At 37.5% G+C, this 13,546-nt stretch overlaps 1 protein-coding gene across 4 annotated transcripts in view; it reads right to left on the reverse strand.

Annotated features, from left to right (window-relative positions):
• Positions 1 to 303: 303 nt before the first annotated feature.
• Positions 304 to 13,546, reverse strand: part of Aplip1 (JNK-interacting protein Aplip1) — a 44,672-nt gene continuing 31,429 nt past the window's right edge. For all 4 annotated transcript variants that reach the window (XM_083127417.1, XM_083127418.1, XM_083127419.1 and 1 more), the window contains exons 6-8: positions 9,225 to 9,508; positions 6,412 to 6,590; positions 304 to 1,153 (exon numbers count right to left, since the gene is read on the reverse strand). In XM_083127417.1, coding sequence (XP_082983543.1) covers positions 1,081 to 1,153; positions 6,412 to 6,590; positions 9,225 to 9,508 — 536 coding nt within the window. In that variant the 3' untranslated portion in view covers positions 304 to 1,080. The remainder of the gene's footprint in view (positions 1,154 to 6,411; positions 6,591 to 9,224; positions 9,509 to 13,546) is intronic.

Here is a 13,546-nt window from a genome sequence, read left to right on the forward strand (position 1 = left end):
TCTTCACAAGTGATATACGCTCCTGCACGCTGTACCGTGACATTTTCACTTGCAAATGGCAGACATCAACACGTTGCGTGTGCATATGCATACGAATTTCCATCATGCCCTGTGGCCAGCCACGCAGTTTGGACGTCATCACACAAACAGTTCAGAAATTATGACGGTTTTATTTCATATAGTTCATTAATTGTCACCCTGTATAAACATTGGAAGCACCATAAATTATCAACAGTCTTAATTTTTCTGGATCAAAATTACAACTACTTATCATATGAAATAAAGTGTCACACAATGTTAATTCAGTACAAAATTATATTTCTACTCAACAAAACAAAAATCATAATATACACAAATTACTTAAAATAAACATGGTTAAGCATAATATCACACTTCCCTGTCATAGTAAAGCTAGAACTAAAATACATAATTACACATTGCATGTATGACCAATAGGAAGGAAAATACTTAGGATACAAGTGACCTTTACAAACAACTTAAACTACAAGAAAATTAACTGGTACAAATGCACTGAGCCTTACGAGAACAATAACAGGGGACTGACTAGACAATGACTAGCTACTCTTGTTTACACCTCAAAAAAGAGGCAAAAATGGTCATTTCCAAGAGAACACTCTTTTATATATATATACAAGACGACTGCTGTACATATTTTTTACATCCACACGAATGATTCATCTTTTGACATACACAATGGCTTTCCTTGCATATGTATAAACAGACAATAAGAAGTCCATGTTCAGAAAATTTAATACAAATTCTCTGTATCTCTCTTTCTCAACTTGATTCTTTGTGACAAAGGGGTTTGAAGCTGTGTTTCCTATTTGCTTCACTGATAATACTGTTTGGTACCACTTTGGCATCGATATACACAATATAAATGCTATTAAGTGATCCTACAATCAATATAGGAAAGGAATGTTTCCTGCTTTATCTTAGAACAGCATTAAAGGAAAGATTAAGCTACAAAAACAGGGAGAAGTACTGAGTATTTTAGTTGAAATATTTCAGTTGGGTGTTGTGCAGCAGCATGGAAGAATAAATTATGAAATATTACTTTTACTCCAGGTAAATATCTTCTATAGGGTAGGCTGTTTCAATAAACTTCTGATAGAACCGTTGGAAAGCACGCCTGAAATGAAATAAATGATTTAACACATTATCAAATCAGAAAGTCAAGTTAAGTTTGATGACCACTCTTACTATTTACATACTACGAATATCCTTTCCACTTCCATTTCTGTAACGTGTGGCTAAATACTAGCGTGCAGATATGGAAAGTTTTTTGGGATATATCCAGAGGACTTTCAAGGTGTACTGACCTCTTGAAATGTTATGCTGTCACCACCAGTTGTGTTCTATCGGGCCACAATCATTGTAGACTATAGTCCTACATCGGAGTTCCCATTGCAGCAAACTACATTGGAGAATGGGCATGGGAATGATATCCTATTCCTCTCTGCATGCTTTTCAAAGACCAGTGAGGGTGCATGGACAGCGATATTTCAGAAGTAGATTCCAGGGTCCACATGTTAAAAAATCCATAGGACTGCCATCAGGATTTCCACAGGAATGTTCTGAAATAGTATAATATGGATCCTAGTTTCCTGCTCCAACTCCTGATAAAAGCAGAGGAATATTCGGGTAGTGTGGCTTGAGGCCTTGTTCATATGAATGTGTAACTGTTCAGTGTCCTCTATGTACAAACAAGGGATGTCTGTATGGAAGATGGGGGCATAATAGATGACAAAGTAGGCAGCATTCACCTTCACATTCCTGTTCACTTTATGTATCAGTATCAGCAACTTCGCCGCATTGAAGCCCCTTGGAAAAGTAACCCAGCAGTAGCGAACAAAGTTGCTGCGCCCCTTGCCATTGGTGCTACAGTACATAAGACCGAATGTGACCACCGCCAGTGGCATAAATGTACGCTTCAGCCATTGTGGCCACACTCCTCCATATGGACCCTGGCACGTGTCTGTCATAGTTATCTGCAGTTGATCCTGCATTCAGCATTGTGGCACGGGAGGTGGTGCACGTAGGTTTTATGAATGCACAGCAGCCCAAGACAGTTACAGATGGTTGTGTTCACAGTGGAATGAACCATATGCACCTTCCTGGCCATCTCATGTTGGGTTGGTGGATTTTCTTGGCAAACCATTTGCCAAAACTCTTGGATCACAACAGGCGATACTTTTACTGGTGTCCTCTTATGGGCCCCTGCTGTGTGCACTGGGACATTATCTCTTTCACAGCAGTTTTCCCGATGACCTGGCAATGAACTATTTGGTCAAACGAGAAATGTGCATTTGACACAATTTGACAGTTACGTGCATGACACTCCGCCACCTGCAAGCTGTGATACATGACTGATAACAACAGCTGCACTGCCACTCCAGCTCAGTGACATCGCAAATCATTTGGATATATCCCGAACAACCTTCTGTATTTAGATATTTGCCTTCTTTTTATCCCTTTGTATTAAAACATAGGATTTAATAATATAAATTCACTTCATGTTATTTAAAGCCTAACAACACTATTTTATAGTGCCTAAAATGCCTATTTTGAGATTTAGTATTTATTTTGCATTATCTTGCCTAGAAATATCTTTAAACAGTTACTGTAGAAGATAATTTCTGGTTTTGCAAGTGTTTCAATTAACCAGGATTGGTCATCATTGAGATTGTTGCCTATTTTGGTGCTTTTTATTTGATAGTACTTTTTAAGGGCCTACTTTTATAATTTTTGGTGAATCTGCTCCCTACCAATTACTAAAGGCCTTTTCATTCTTTCTTTTCATGTGTAATATTTGGAAATTTCACATTTTTCAAGTTTTCTATTTCACATTTTGGACTCTTCTTTTCATTTGTTACCAAGATCTTAATCTACAATACTACTTTTATGTATGCCAATGCAAATGTCTTCATGTGTAGCATTATGGTATTTCTGTTGCACTAAAAATATATTTTCTTTTCTCTAGACAATATGGATGGATGTCCTCTAGAGAAAAGGATAGCTAACACAAACAGCACACATGTAAAGGAGAAAGAGAAATGGTGAAGTGAAAATAGCTGACCATGCACAGAATGACTGACATAGAATTCAATGGAACACAATAACAGTACTTCACAAAGAAGCAAATTAGTTCCACCAGCATATATAAAATATTACATGATCATTTAGCTGTGAGAAAGGTATGTTCTCATTGGATCCCACACAATTTGACAAAAACTCAAAAAGACGCTCGCGTCAATTGGTGCAAACAAATGCTCAATAAATACAATCGTGGTGCTTCAAAAGATGTATATAAGATTGTAACAGGTGACGAATCATGGATATATGCATATGAGCCGGAACGTAAACAGCAGTCGACTGTATGGGTGTTTCAAGATGAACCCAATCCAACAAAAGTTGTTCATGCTCGAAGCACATCGAAACAAATGGTCGCCTGTTTTTTCGGGAAAACTGGTCATGTGGCAACTGTGCCTTTAGAGGAACGTAGAACGGTCAACTCTGAATGGTACACAACAATTTGTTTGACAGAGGTCTTTGGTCAAATACGGAAAACAAACAAACGCCGTCGGATCATTCTTCATCAAGACAATGCCAGCTGTCACACATCTCGTCTAACAACCGACTTTATGAACAGTCAAAAAATCGAATTGATGGGTCATCCACCATACAGTCCTGATTTGGCACCCAATGACTTCTTCTTGTTCCCGAATGTCAAGAATAAATTGCGTGGACAATGATTTTCGTCGGCAGAAGATGCCGTTGATGCGTTCAAAAACCATATTATGAAGGTGTCTCAAGAAGATTGGAAAAACTGCTTTGACAAATGGTTCGAACGAATGCAAAGTGTATTGACCATAAAGGAGAATACTTTGAAAAACAATAAAGCAGTTTTCAATGGCAAATTCCTGTTTTTGCATTGTTAGGCTCAAAATATAAATAGTGACCCTCATATTATATCAGTGGTTCATTTTATTTAATTCAGCCTTTGAAAATGCATGCGGTGCACGGACAGTAAACTGTAGTATTACGGACGCACGTTAAGGTTTATAAAAAAGAGAAACTACAGGGCGAATGACTTCATTTTCTGAATGCGACATCGAGCAGTGGCCTTTTTTTTTTAAGCTGAGTGGGGTGGGGGCTCTTCTGTTTATCGTACAACAATCACTATGAGAAGGCAATCTGATAACATGCTTGCCTGTGTTATTTTTTAAAGCATTGAAATTTCTTGCTTTTTACTCTTGGCTGCATATTTTTGAAATGCAAAAATCAAATCATGCCGGGTCCAACGAAATCCACAATTTGCTCTGGAAAGCCCCTCAGAGGACAGGCCAGAGAAATTGTTAACAGAAGGAGTTACATAAACTTAAGTATAATGTTGTCGAGTCCACAAGCGCCGCCATGGGAGTATCTAAATGGATGGTTTCTCAAGTTTTAAAAGAAGGAAAAGAGTTGTTGGCGAAAGGTGAGCTGAATTTCTGTACTCCGACAGGCAGAAAATAGCCCAAGAAAAAGCAAATACAAATTTCGTTGAAAATCCTCAGACCATTCCGCTCCCTCCAGGCTGCAACACTGCGAACCAACATCGCCGTGGAGAAGGAAGTGGGGAAATGTGGTGTGAGGTGCGCAACAGCAATTTGCAGCATCTTGTTTTTAAACTTGTCAAGTTATACGTAGTAGTCAAATTAGAGGTCTGTTATAGATTTAATGCCCACCACCAGCAAAAATATATTGTTCACCTAAAGACTAGAGAAGAGGTGCCTGTTCTTGCAAAGTAATGGTAGAAAAGTTGTAAGTAGAGAAAACACTAATTCGATTAACGTTGTATGCTAATAAATAGCATTCAGAGAATTACTAGGTGATGATAAATGATTAAGTGATGAAATAAATGAAAATGATACATCCATGCCTACCCATGGTTCAAACCCGTGACATCTAGCTTTGTAGCACATTAAGATAGCCATTCTGCCATGGGGTTTGGTTCTTCATGTGTACAACAGACACTCTGATTGTATCCTAACTGTAGTTGCAATATTATGTGCTTCAAAATGCAGTAAGCAAAACAAACTGTGCAAGAGTATATGCCATATTTTAACAGTGTCTTATTTTATGTTCTTCTGTTTCACACTTTTCATCTTTATAAAGGAAGATTTCATTGAAACTGTTGTGTATAAAGTTTTGATGCATGCAATTAGACCATATTTAGACAACACTAACAATACTTTTGTTTTTAGTAGACCTTTGATCAGCTTCTTATGTATCCATCATGAGAGTTGAACAAAATATCAGTTATACAGTGTCATGTCTTTTTATGTTGATTCTTGCAATATTTTCGTTGCTTTCTATCTACTGATAAGGCAACACTCAACAAAACTTTATCATAATGTGTTAATAAATATGCATGAAATTAAAACAAATATTTTGAAGTTTTGGAAAAGTCTTTAAACTGGGAGTCAACATCTAAATATTACATGGTAGAGAATGATGTTTCAGAGGTTAAGCAAAACTTGAAAAATTCAATTTTTGTGTAGTTTCTCTGTAGTAACCAAGAGCATGTGAGCAAGCAGTGACACTTTCCTCTTAGGGGTAAACCTATGAATAGCAGTTGAAGCTACTTTCGTCCTATTACCCCCTTCATATTTTAAAATAGGGATGGGCTGATATATTTTGCAATAATAGCAACAAAAGAAAACGTAAAGGGGTCATACTTTTTGTTTCTGTCAAGACTTGCTCTAGCTGTTATTTAAAGTAAATTTCAAGAAAAAAATTACACAACATATCAAGCAGTTAATTAACAATGACACACGATACTACTCCTTGCTCATTTAAAAAATGGAAAGAAATATTTATCACTGTTCAACTTGTTGTGAATACTTGGTTCATCTTTATTATTATTATTATTATTATTATTATGGAAACAGGATTAATGAATTGATTTTCTCCAGTATTTGAATCTTGCCACATATGCTCACTGCAATATTTAGTTTTTTACTAAATATTCATTACTACAACCATGGTACAACAGCAAACTAAGTTCAAGTCTGCTGATCTGAGAAAATTCCTATAACTTTGACCTTAGATTGCAGGAACTTAATGTGAGTTCAACTTTTATACACTGAATCAGAGTTCAGCGTGACTGCAGATAAATATTACTGGTTAATCGAGGATCAACTGTTTTATACAATCAGCCGTTGTTGTATCAAATTAGCATATACGTGACAAAATTTAATATACCAAAAATTTTCCAGGACTTTCATGCCATAGGTCGATATCCTGGATTTTTCCAGCACTACCAGATCATTGGGAACCCTGCCACAGAGAATATCAAGAATTATTCACAAGATTATCTTCTGGCTAATAGTAATGGATACTCACCCAACAGCTTCTGCGACTGGCCTTGTAGATTCATCTCCAATGAAAACATGGCATGCGAAACGTTGCATTTTAGGATGCTTTGTGATGAATCCAAGGTAGCGGTGATCCCACGGATGAAATGCACAAAATGTAACATTTTTTAGAGAGTAGAAGTAGTCATGACATGGAACATGATTCGGCTGTAAGAGACAGGACATAAATGAGATACAAAATTTACCTATCACCAATATACATGGATACAAAATTTTCACTTCGATTCACAGCCTAATGTAATTAATGTATGTGACACAAATTAATAGCTGATTACTTTCCCTGGTTTACATTTATAATTGATGATCAACACAAAACCACTAAAAATACTTTCCTGGTATTCAATTAACTGCTAACTACTGTATTCAATTTAAAAACCATTCATGACCGACCGACTGACCAGTCTCTCTTAAAGGCACAATTTATTGTAGTTACTTTCTAAAATGCAAATGTATTCGCACACCCCTACTAAGAAACCTTAGGCCGACTTTTGACGAAAGCATTTTCTTTAACATTTTTGCTAGCATAAATGCTATGTAAATGCTTCCAAAAATCTCATATAGCAGGTAGTACTTTACATGGAAGCATTTCATGGAACGTTTTGGTTAGCTTTTGCGATTACAATTCATAACATATACAGCATGAAAAACACATTGAGTTACACCATCTATGCTGAGTGCACGGTGTTTACAATTAAAACAACTAAAATATTCTTCCATATGTGTACAGTAAACGTTGTAAAGTATGTATTTAAGCTGTGCCATTATTTTATACCTAATAAAAGTTTTATACGAAATGTGATTCCTCTCACTTCAATAGTTATCGGCTTTTAAAAATCTTAAGTGATACATTGTTACATCTCACGCGGCAGCCATTACATCTTCACTTGTGACCTAGAGGTCGCTTCTGATTAGTTATGCTACGAAAAATGCTACGGACATAGGTTGGGTTCTATCCTTGAGAAATTCCATGAAATATGCCATGGCATCTGAAAAGCCATAAGATTTTTTACTTTACACAGTAGCTTTGGTCATGGCACAAATGTTAAGAAAAACCCTAAGGAAAATGCTTTCGTCTAAAGCGGGCGTTATTCTCCTAGATGAAAAAATTCTGTGCAAATCTTTTAGCCCCCTCCCCCCACCCATTTGTTTGGCAAAGCTGAAAATATCTCATATGACTTCAGTGAACTCCTAGGAAAATAATACACAAGCTGGGCCTGGCTGCGGTACAGATGGTAAGAGAGACAGAGAAATGTGATATTTAAACACATGAGAGAAACAGAACATGACATAGAGTGGGATGAGGCTAAGCAGATAGGAAGGGAGAAGAGAATACTAGTGAGAAAATGGAAGGAGGCCAAGGAAATAGAGAAAAAAAAGGTGAAGAAGACAGAATGAACTGGAATGGGGGACTGAAGATAAAGAATAGAAGAAGGTGTTAGAAAGAGTGGAAAGGACAAGAGAGAAAGAGGAGAGAAGAAGGAAGAAGAATAAAGAAAGAAAGGAAAAAGAGCATGCGATAAAGAATTGCCTGTCCGGTGAAAGTACAGTTGGCAAGGGAAGGCCAGCTGCTGGAATGTTCCAGGAAAACAACTTTCTAATAGTCTTGCATCTGGAGGGGAGTAATTTTTGTGTATATATATATCGTTGAAACGTTACGTTTAGTTTATGTTTTATAATAGAGTGGCCGTGGTGACTCAGTCGGTAACGTGTCTGACTACCATGCTAAAGGTCACGGGTTCGATCCCCGGCCGGTTCAAATCCAGGAACATTTCTAACGTTGGAAGCATCCACCCAGCATCAAATAACATGGGTACCTGGGGAAACCTGGGGGGGGGGGGGGGGTAAAGGCAGTCAGGGGCATGGTGCTGATCACATCACCCTCACTCACGACCAGATCAAGAAAGTGTGGGGCGTTACCCCCACACCCCCTATACGCCTTCATGGCGTGGTGCTAACACAGGGGAACACTTTACTTCTTTTTTTTTTTTACTTTTTTATGTTTTATAATAAAATAAATTTCTGCCTTGGTCTGCATATTGAGTTTTTCATATCATGGAAACAAGGCTTAATGGTGTTATAGATGGTACCAGTCTTTGGTGTCAGACATATAAGCCATGGGCATACATATTTAGTGACAAAACAACGGTGGTGAATATGTCAAAAATTAATTTAGGAGTCATTGTAACTAATGCAATAAATGTAAATTACTATTGATATTCTTGTTTAAAAAATCATGGGTTTCATGTGACGTATAACATACATTATGGTTTTCTCTTGGATAAAATGTTGGAAAACGTGCACATTCTACATGCACAAATATGGCATATTTTGTTTCTTAGACCTAAAAAAACACAATAGCCTTGGATTTTGCAGTACTTTTAGTTATTTAAGAACATTCTTAACAAAAAATCCAGAAAAACCAACAATTTGCATTTTATGCCAAGTTCGTGTTATTTCGCTATTTCACATGGGTGAAAAATGTGTTCAAACCTTTCAGAAACCTTAAAAGTTAACATTAGAATGTGTTATTTCACATTTCGTGTTTCCGTCAAAAACGAAAATAGAAGATCAAGATTAGGGGTTTTTCTGTCATGATGGGAATTTTATTCTGTGAAAAGTTTTCAAATCAAATTTGAAATATTTATTCAGTATAATAGAACTACCAATGTTCTCTAAGTTTCTCTTATATTTCTTGTATTCGTAATTTTATAGACACTTGTTCTTAACAAATTTATGCTAAACACTAGCCACAACTATAGTTTAATTTTCCATTAAACTTACAGCCGGTTTGCTTTTATCCACCATTCGTATACCCTGGTCAGATACTTCTAGTATACAAGCATGAGGTTTTTGTGAAGAGAAATCCTCTCGTTCGACAATTTTTTTAACTGCCTGACAAAGCACTTCATTCCCTTTGCGGTAAAGCGTTTCAATTGATCCCAAGTAGCTCAATAGGTACCGTTCCTTCTTCACTTTCGTAGCATTTGGATCAAAATCACTGTAGTCCATATCCACAACGTATGCTGAAGGAAATATACCCTGTCTTCCTGATCTTAAATTGACTCCTGAAAGAAAAAAATAGTACAATTTTTAAATTTTATCAAGTTGTTGTCATGCCATGCAATTTGAAACTGATTAAGCCTCAGTATTTGAATTTCGTATTTTTGTTATTTGGCATCACTTTTAAGTCACTTTTTACAAATAGAGATGATGAGGATAAAAAACTTCGATGGAAAATCTTGAGTGTCAACACTTAATGTTCTAGGCCCCAAGATATCTAAGCCAGTGGTCCTCAGTGTGTACCATGGTGCCCTGCGGTTGCCTTACAGGGTGCAGCAAAATTTTCCAACATGTTCACTGAATTGATATGATTGTTCCAAATATGTGCTTATTTAGTATTTTTTACATATGTGTAAAATGTTTCTGGATTTTAAATGTGTGTGTATTTTTTAACTTAAGGCAAGTAACCTAACCACACTAACTGAGCATTGCTAAGGCAAGTAACCTAACCACACTAACTGAGCATTGCAAGTGTTAGATAATCCTACATTCTGACTTGGTCCCTGTAGAAAAATCTTGAAAACACTAAGGGTGCCGTGAAACGAAAATGTTTGGAAACTTCTGGACTAAGCTATAGAACTTACATCACCTTTTTATCTACTTCTGCTTATATGTAGGTATGTAGGTAGAGGATTCTAGTTCAACATGGTCTGCTGTTCCACATTGTCCAGGCATTTTTCAAATACATTTACAGACCACTGCAATGTTTTAACTTAATTTTACTCCGTTTACATAATATAGAATTAGTCTAAATGATGTTCCCGATTTGAAACACAGATTTCTCAGGTGTGGTGGTATCCAGATGCAGAACTTTGTATGCTGGTTTACATTGCAGCCTCATAGTATGCACTGTTCACTGCCGGGGTGACATGAGAGAAAATGGCTGCTATCAAAGGCAGGAGAAATTTTCCCATGTTCATGAATCTGGTATTCATGTGAAACAACACATCCATACCAAGTTCTCTGAAAATCCACTTAGGAGGCATCTGTATGAAAAAAAAGTTAACAGGCTGGCCACAAGTAGGGAAGGAAGCAGTGGAGTGGTTCTCACAAAGTTTCACATGCAAGGCACAAAAATTACCCTTATCACAGGCCTTGTTTCATACATGAGGGCGTATCATGCAACCATTTCAACAATTGATCATGACAGACTGCAACAAACAACATGTCTGGTAGGAATTCAACTACAGGCTCGAAGTATGCAGAGTTCCCAAGCTCTTACATAAGCTCTCATAAAACCCCTGGTAGTGAACAATGCACATTACAAGGCTGGACCAGCATTAACTTTTGTAATTTATCTTTCAATCAGTGCTAATTTTGTGCACCTGGAATCAATCAAACCTGAGTAATAAGAGTTTCAAATCAGGAACATCATTTTGACTAACGTTGTAGTATTTTTAAAGTGGAAATATGAAAGTGCTGGTTCAAGTTGCAATGAAACTTATTTTAAAGGTAGCCAAATTGTTAACACACTCATCTTTGGTGTGAACACTTCCAGGTTTACTCCCAGTGTGAGTTCTAAAAGGCCAGGGTTCAACTAGCATCATAAGCAGCTACTTGCAAGAAAAAAATGGCAGATTGTGGTGTTCAAAGCCAGATAACGGTGGTGATGGGACTCGATGAGTGAATCACGTGTCACACATTGAAAAATCACTTGGCAGACCTTGCCCTTCAAAAGACTGCTATCATTTTTTCCCTTTTCTTACTTTTTTTTATTTATCAATGGAGATCTGTTGTAGTAAATGAGTTTCCAAAAATATTGGAGTCAGTGAATAGTAATTACATACACTTTTGCTGGTTTCTTCTACGCTGGCCATACTGCTTTCTGCATGTCTATGTCATTAATGTGTGCATTTGCTGTTGCCGAATAAACATGGAGGTGCCACACACTGCACCAAAGAAAAGGAGAACAGTGATAAGTTCTGAAAGTGACACGGTGGACTAATGTGCAAATGCCTTGCTACTTTATCAATAGTCATGCACAGGCTTGCTCAATGTTATGAGTTATGGGTGTGAATGAGTATCCTAATCCTCCTTCATGCTTGACAATTGTCCAACTGGTTTTGAACTTCTCAAATCATTCAAACACACTCCCCCATGATATAACACTTTCCCCATATTGAGATGTGACAGTGTGTGACACAGACATCTTTACTCAGCAACAACAGGAAAATGAGTGAAAGTCAAATATGTGGTGAAGCAGTGGCAAATGTACACTCAACTGACAAGGGTGCATGCAGAAAGAAATATGGCCAACCTAAAGAAAATTACAGCAAAAGAAAGCTTCCTAGCTCAATTGGTATGAGCACTGCTGCAATATCTCACATTCGTGAGTTCAAATCCATTTCAGAAAATCCAAAAGTGTGGATAATTACTGACTGACCCTATATAAAAACATCCATATTCTCTGCATATATAATACCATTTAATATTTCCAGTTTCTTGCATGATTTTGAATATACTAGTCATTCAAATATGACCGAGACTGATATTTTTACCAAATCCTTTATTGCCAAATACTTATTTGCACATGTCACCCTTCAAAGTATTCCCCTCCAGAGTCCATACATTTTTTCCCAATGTTCGGGAAGCATCTTAATGCCCTTTTCATAAAAGTTTTTCGGTTGGCTGTGTATCCACTCCCGAACACTGTCGATGACTGCGTAGTTATCCACATGCCTTCCAAGTCTGATTTAAGCCTTCCAAACAGGTAGAAATCACTTGGGGCCAAATCAGAACTGTATGGCAGGTGTGGCAGAAGGTTCTACTTCAATTTGCTGATGGTTGCCATAGTTTCTCCGAGAAATTTAATCAGAATGCATTGTTCCACGCTCCGTAGCATCTTCTGTTCGCTCATCACTCTAGCAACACTCGGACACAACTGAGCAGGTTTCTAACCTGCACGGAGAAGGAGGGTTGAGTATGTGGCTCTATTCTCCCAAGGATGCACAACTGCTGCGCATGGCAGGTTGTTTGAAAAAATCAGTCCCAGATCATATTTGAATGACCTAGTATTTATGAAATTTCCGATTTTTTAAAATTTCCACGATATCAAGGTCAGTGGAAACCCTAATGAAGAGACATGAACTTTTACTTATAATAATGAAGAGAGAAAATAGGTATATGAAAATCCAACAATTATGCATGCTACATCCAGGGGTGATAAGAATGAAGCTTGCCATTAGCTGAATTGCCAAATACCTTAAAATTGGTCACTTTGGAATAATGTCAAATTGTGCAAAATAGCAGGGCAACAAAACTGTCAAGTGTAAAAGGGTGATGCAAAGACAATTTGCCACTCTTAATTATTGCCCCTTACCACTGACTTGTCTCTCAGCATTTGTATTACCTGTTAGAGTGCAGGAAAACAAGAGAATGCACATAAAAATAAAACTTTAAAAGTTAAGATGTTACCCTGGAGCAGGAGAACACTTGTTTTACTGACCACACCTATTTTTAACTCAACTTTATTCCTGACAATGCCAGCGGGAAATTGGTAAAATGTCAGAACTTCAAAGTTGTTACACCCTTGTACAATTTGACAAAGTTAATAATAATAATATATATATATATATATATATATAATGGATAAAAGCAAGGAGGACCAAAAGGGCTAAGTAAAAATCAAAGAAGGTAAAAGGAAACACTCACCGGACAGTGGGAGAAACAAAATCAGGCACACACTGCACTCTCTTCTCCCAATTCTCCACAGTGATCCTGAAACCAAAAACATATTTCCCGACAAACCCAGAGTGGTTTTCAAACGCCCCCCCCTCCCCCAACCTCCAAAACATCCTGGTCCACAACACTCCTTCACCACACATCCAACACCCCCCTGCCCATAAATGCAACCACCCCAGATGCAAGACCTGCCCCATCCTCATCACTTCTCACACCCTCCAGGTGCACACGGCCACTGGCAAATTTACCCTCCATCCCAAAGGGACCTGCCATGTCTCAAACCTTATCTACATCCTCACCTGCAACATGTGTGGTGATTTTTACCTGCGGGAAACATCAACGGCCCTCAACCTCCGCATCAA

This window comes from Lepisma saccharinum, chromosome 8 (assembly GCF_977018435.1).
Source record: "Lepisma saccharinum chromosome 8, izLepSacc3.1, whole genome shotgun sequence".
Taxonomy (NCBI): domain Eukaryota; kingdom Metazoa; phylum Arthropoda; class Insecta; order Zygentoma; family Lepismatidae; genus Lepisma; species Lepisma saccharinum.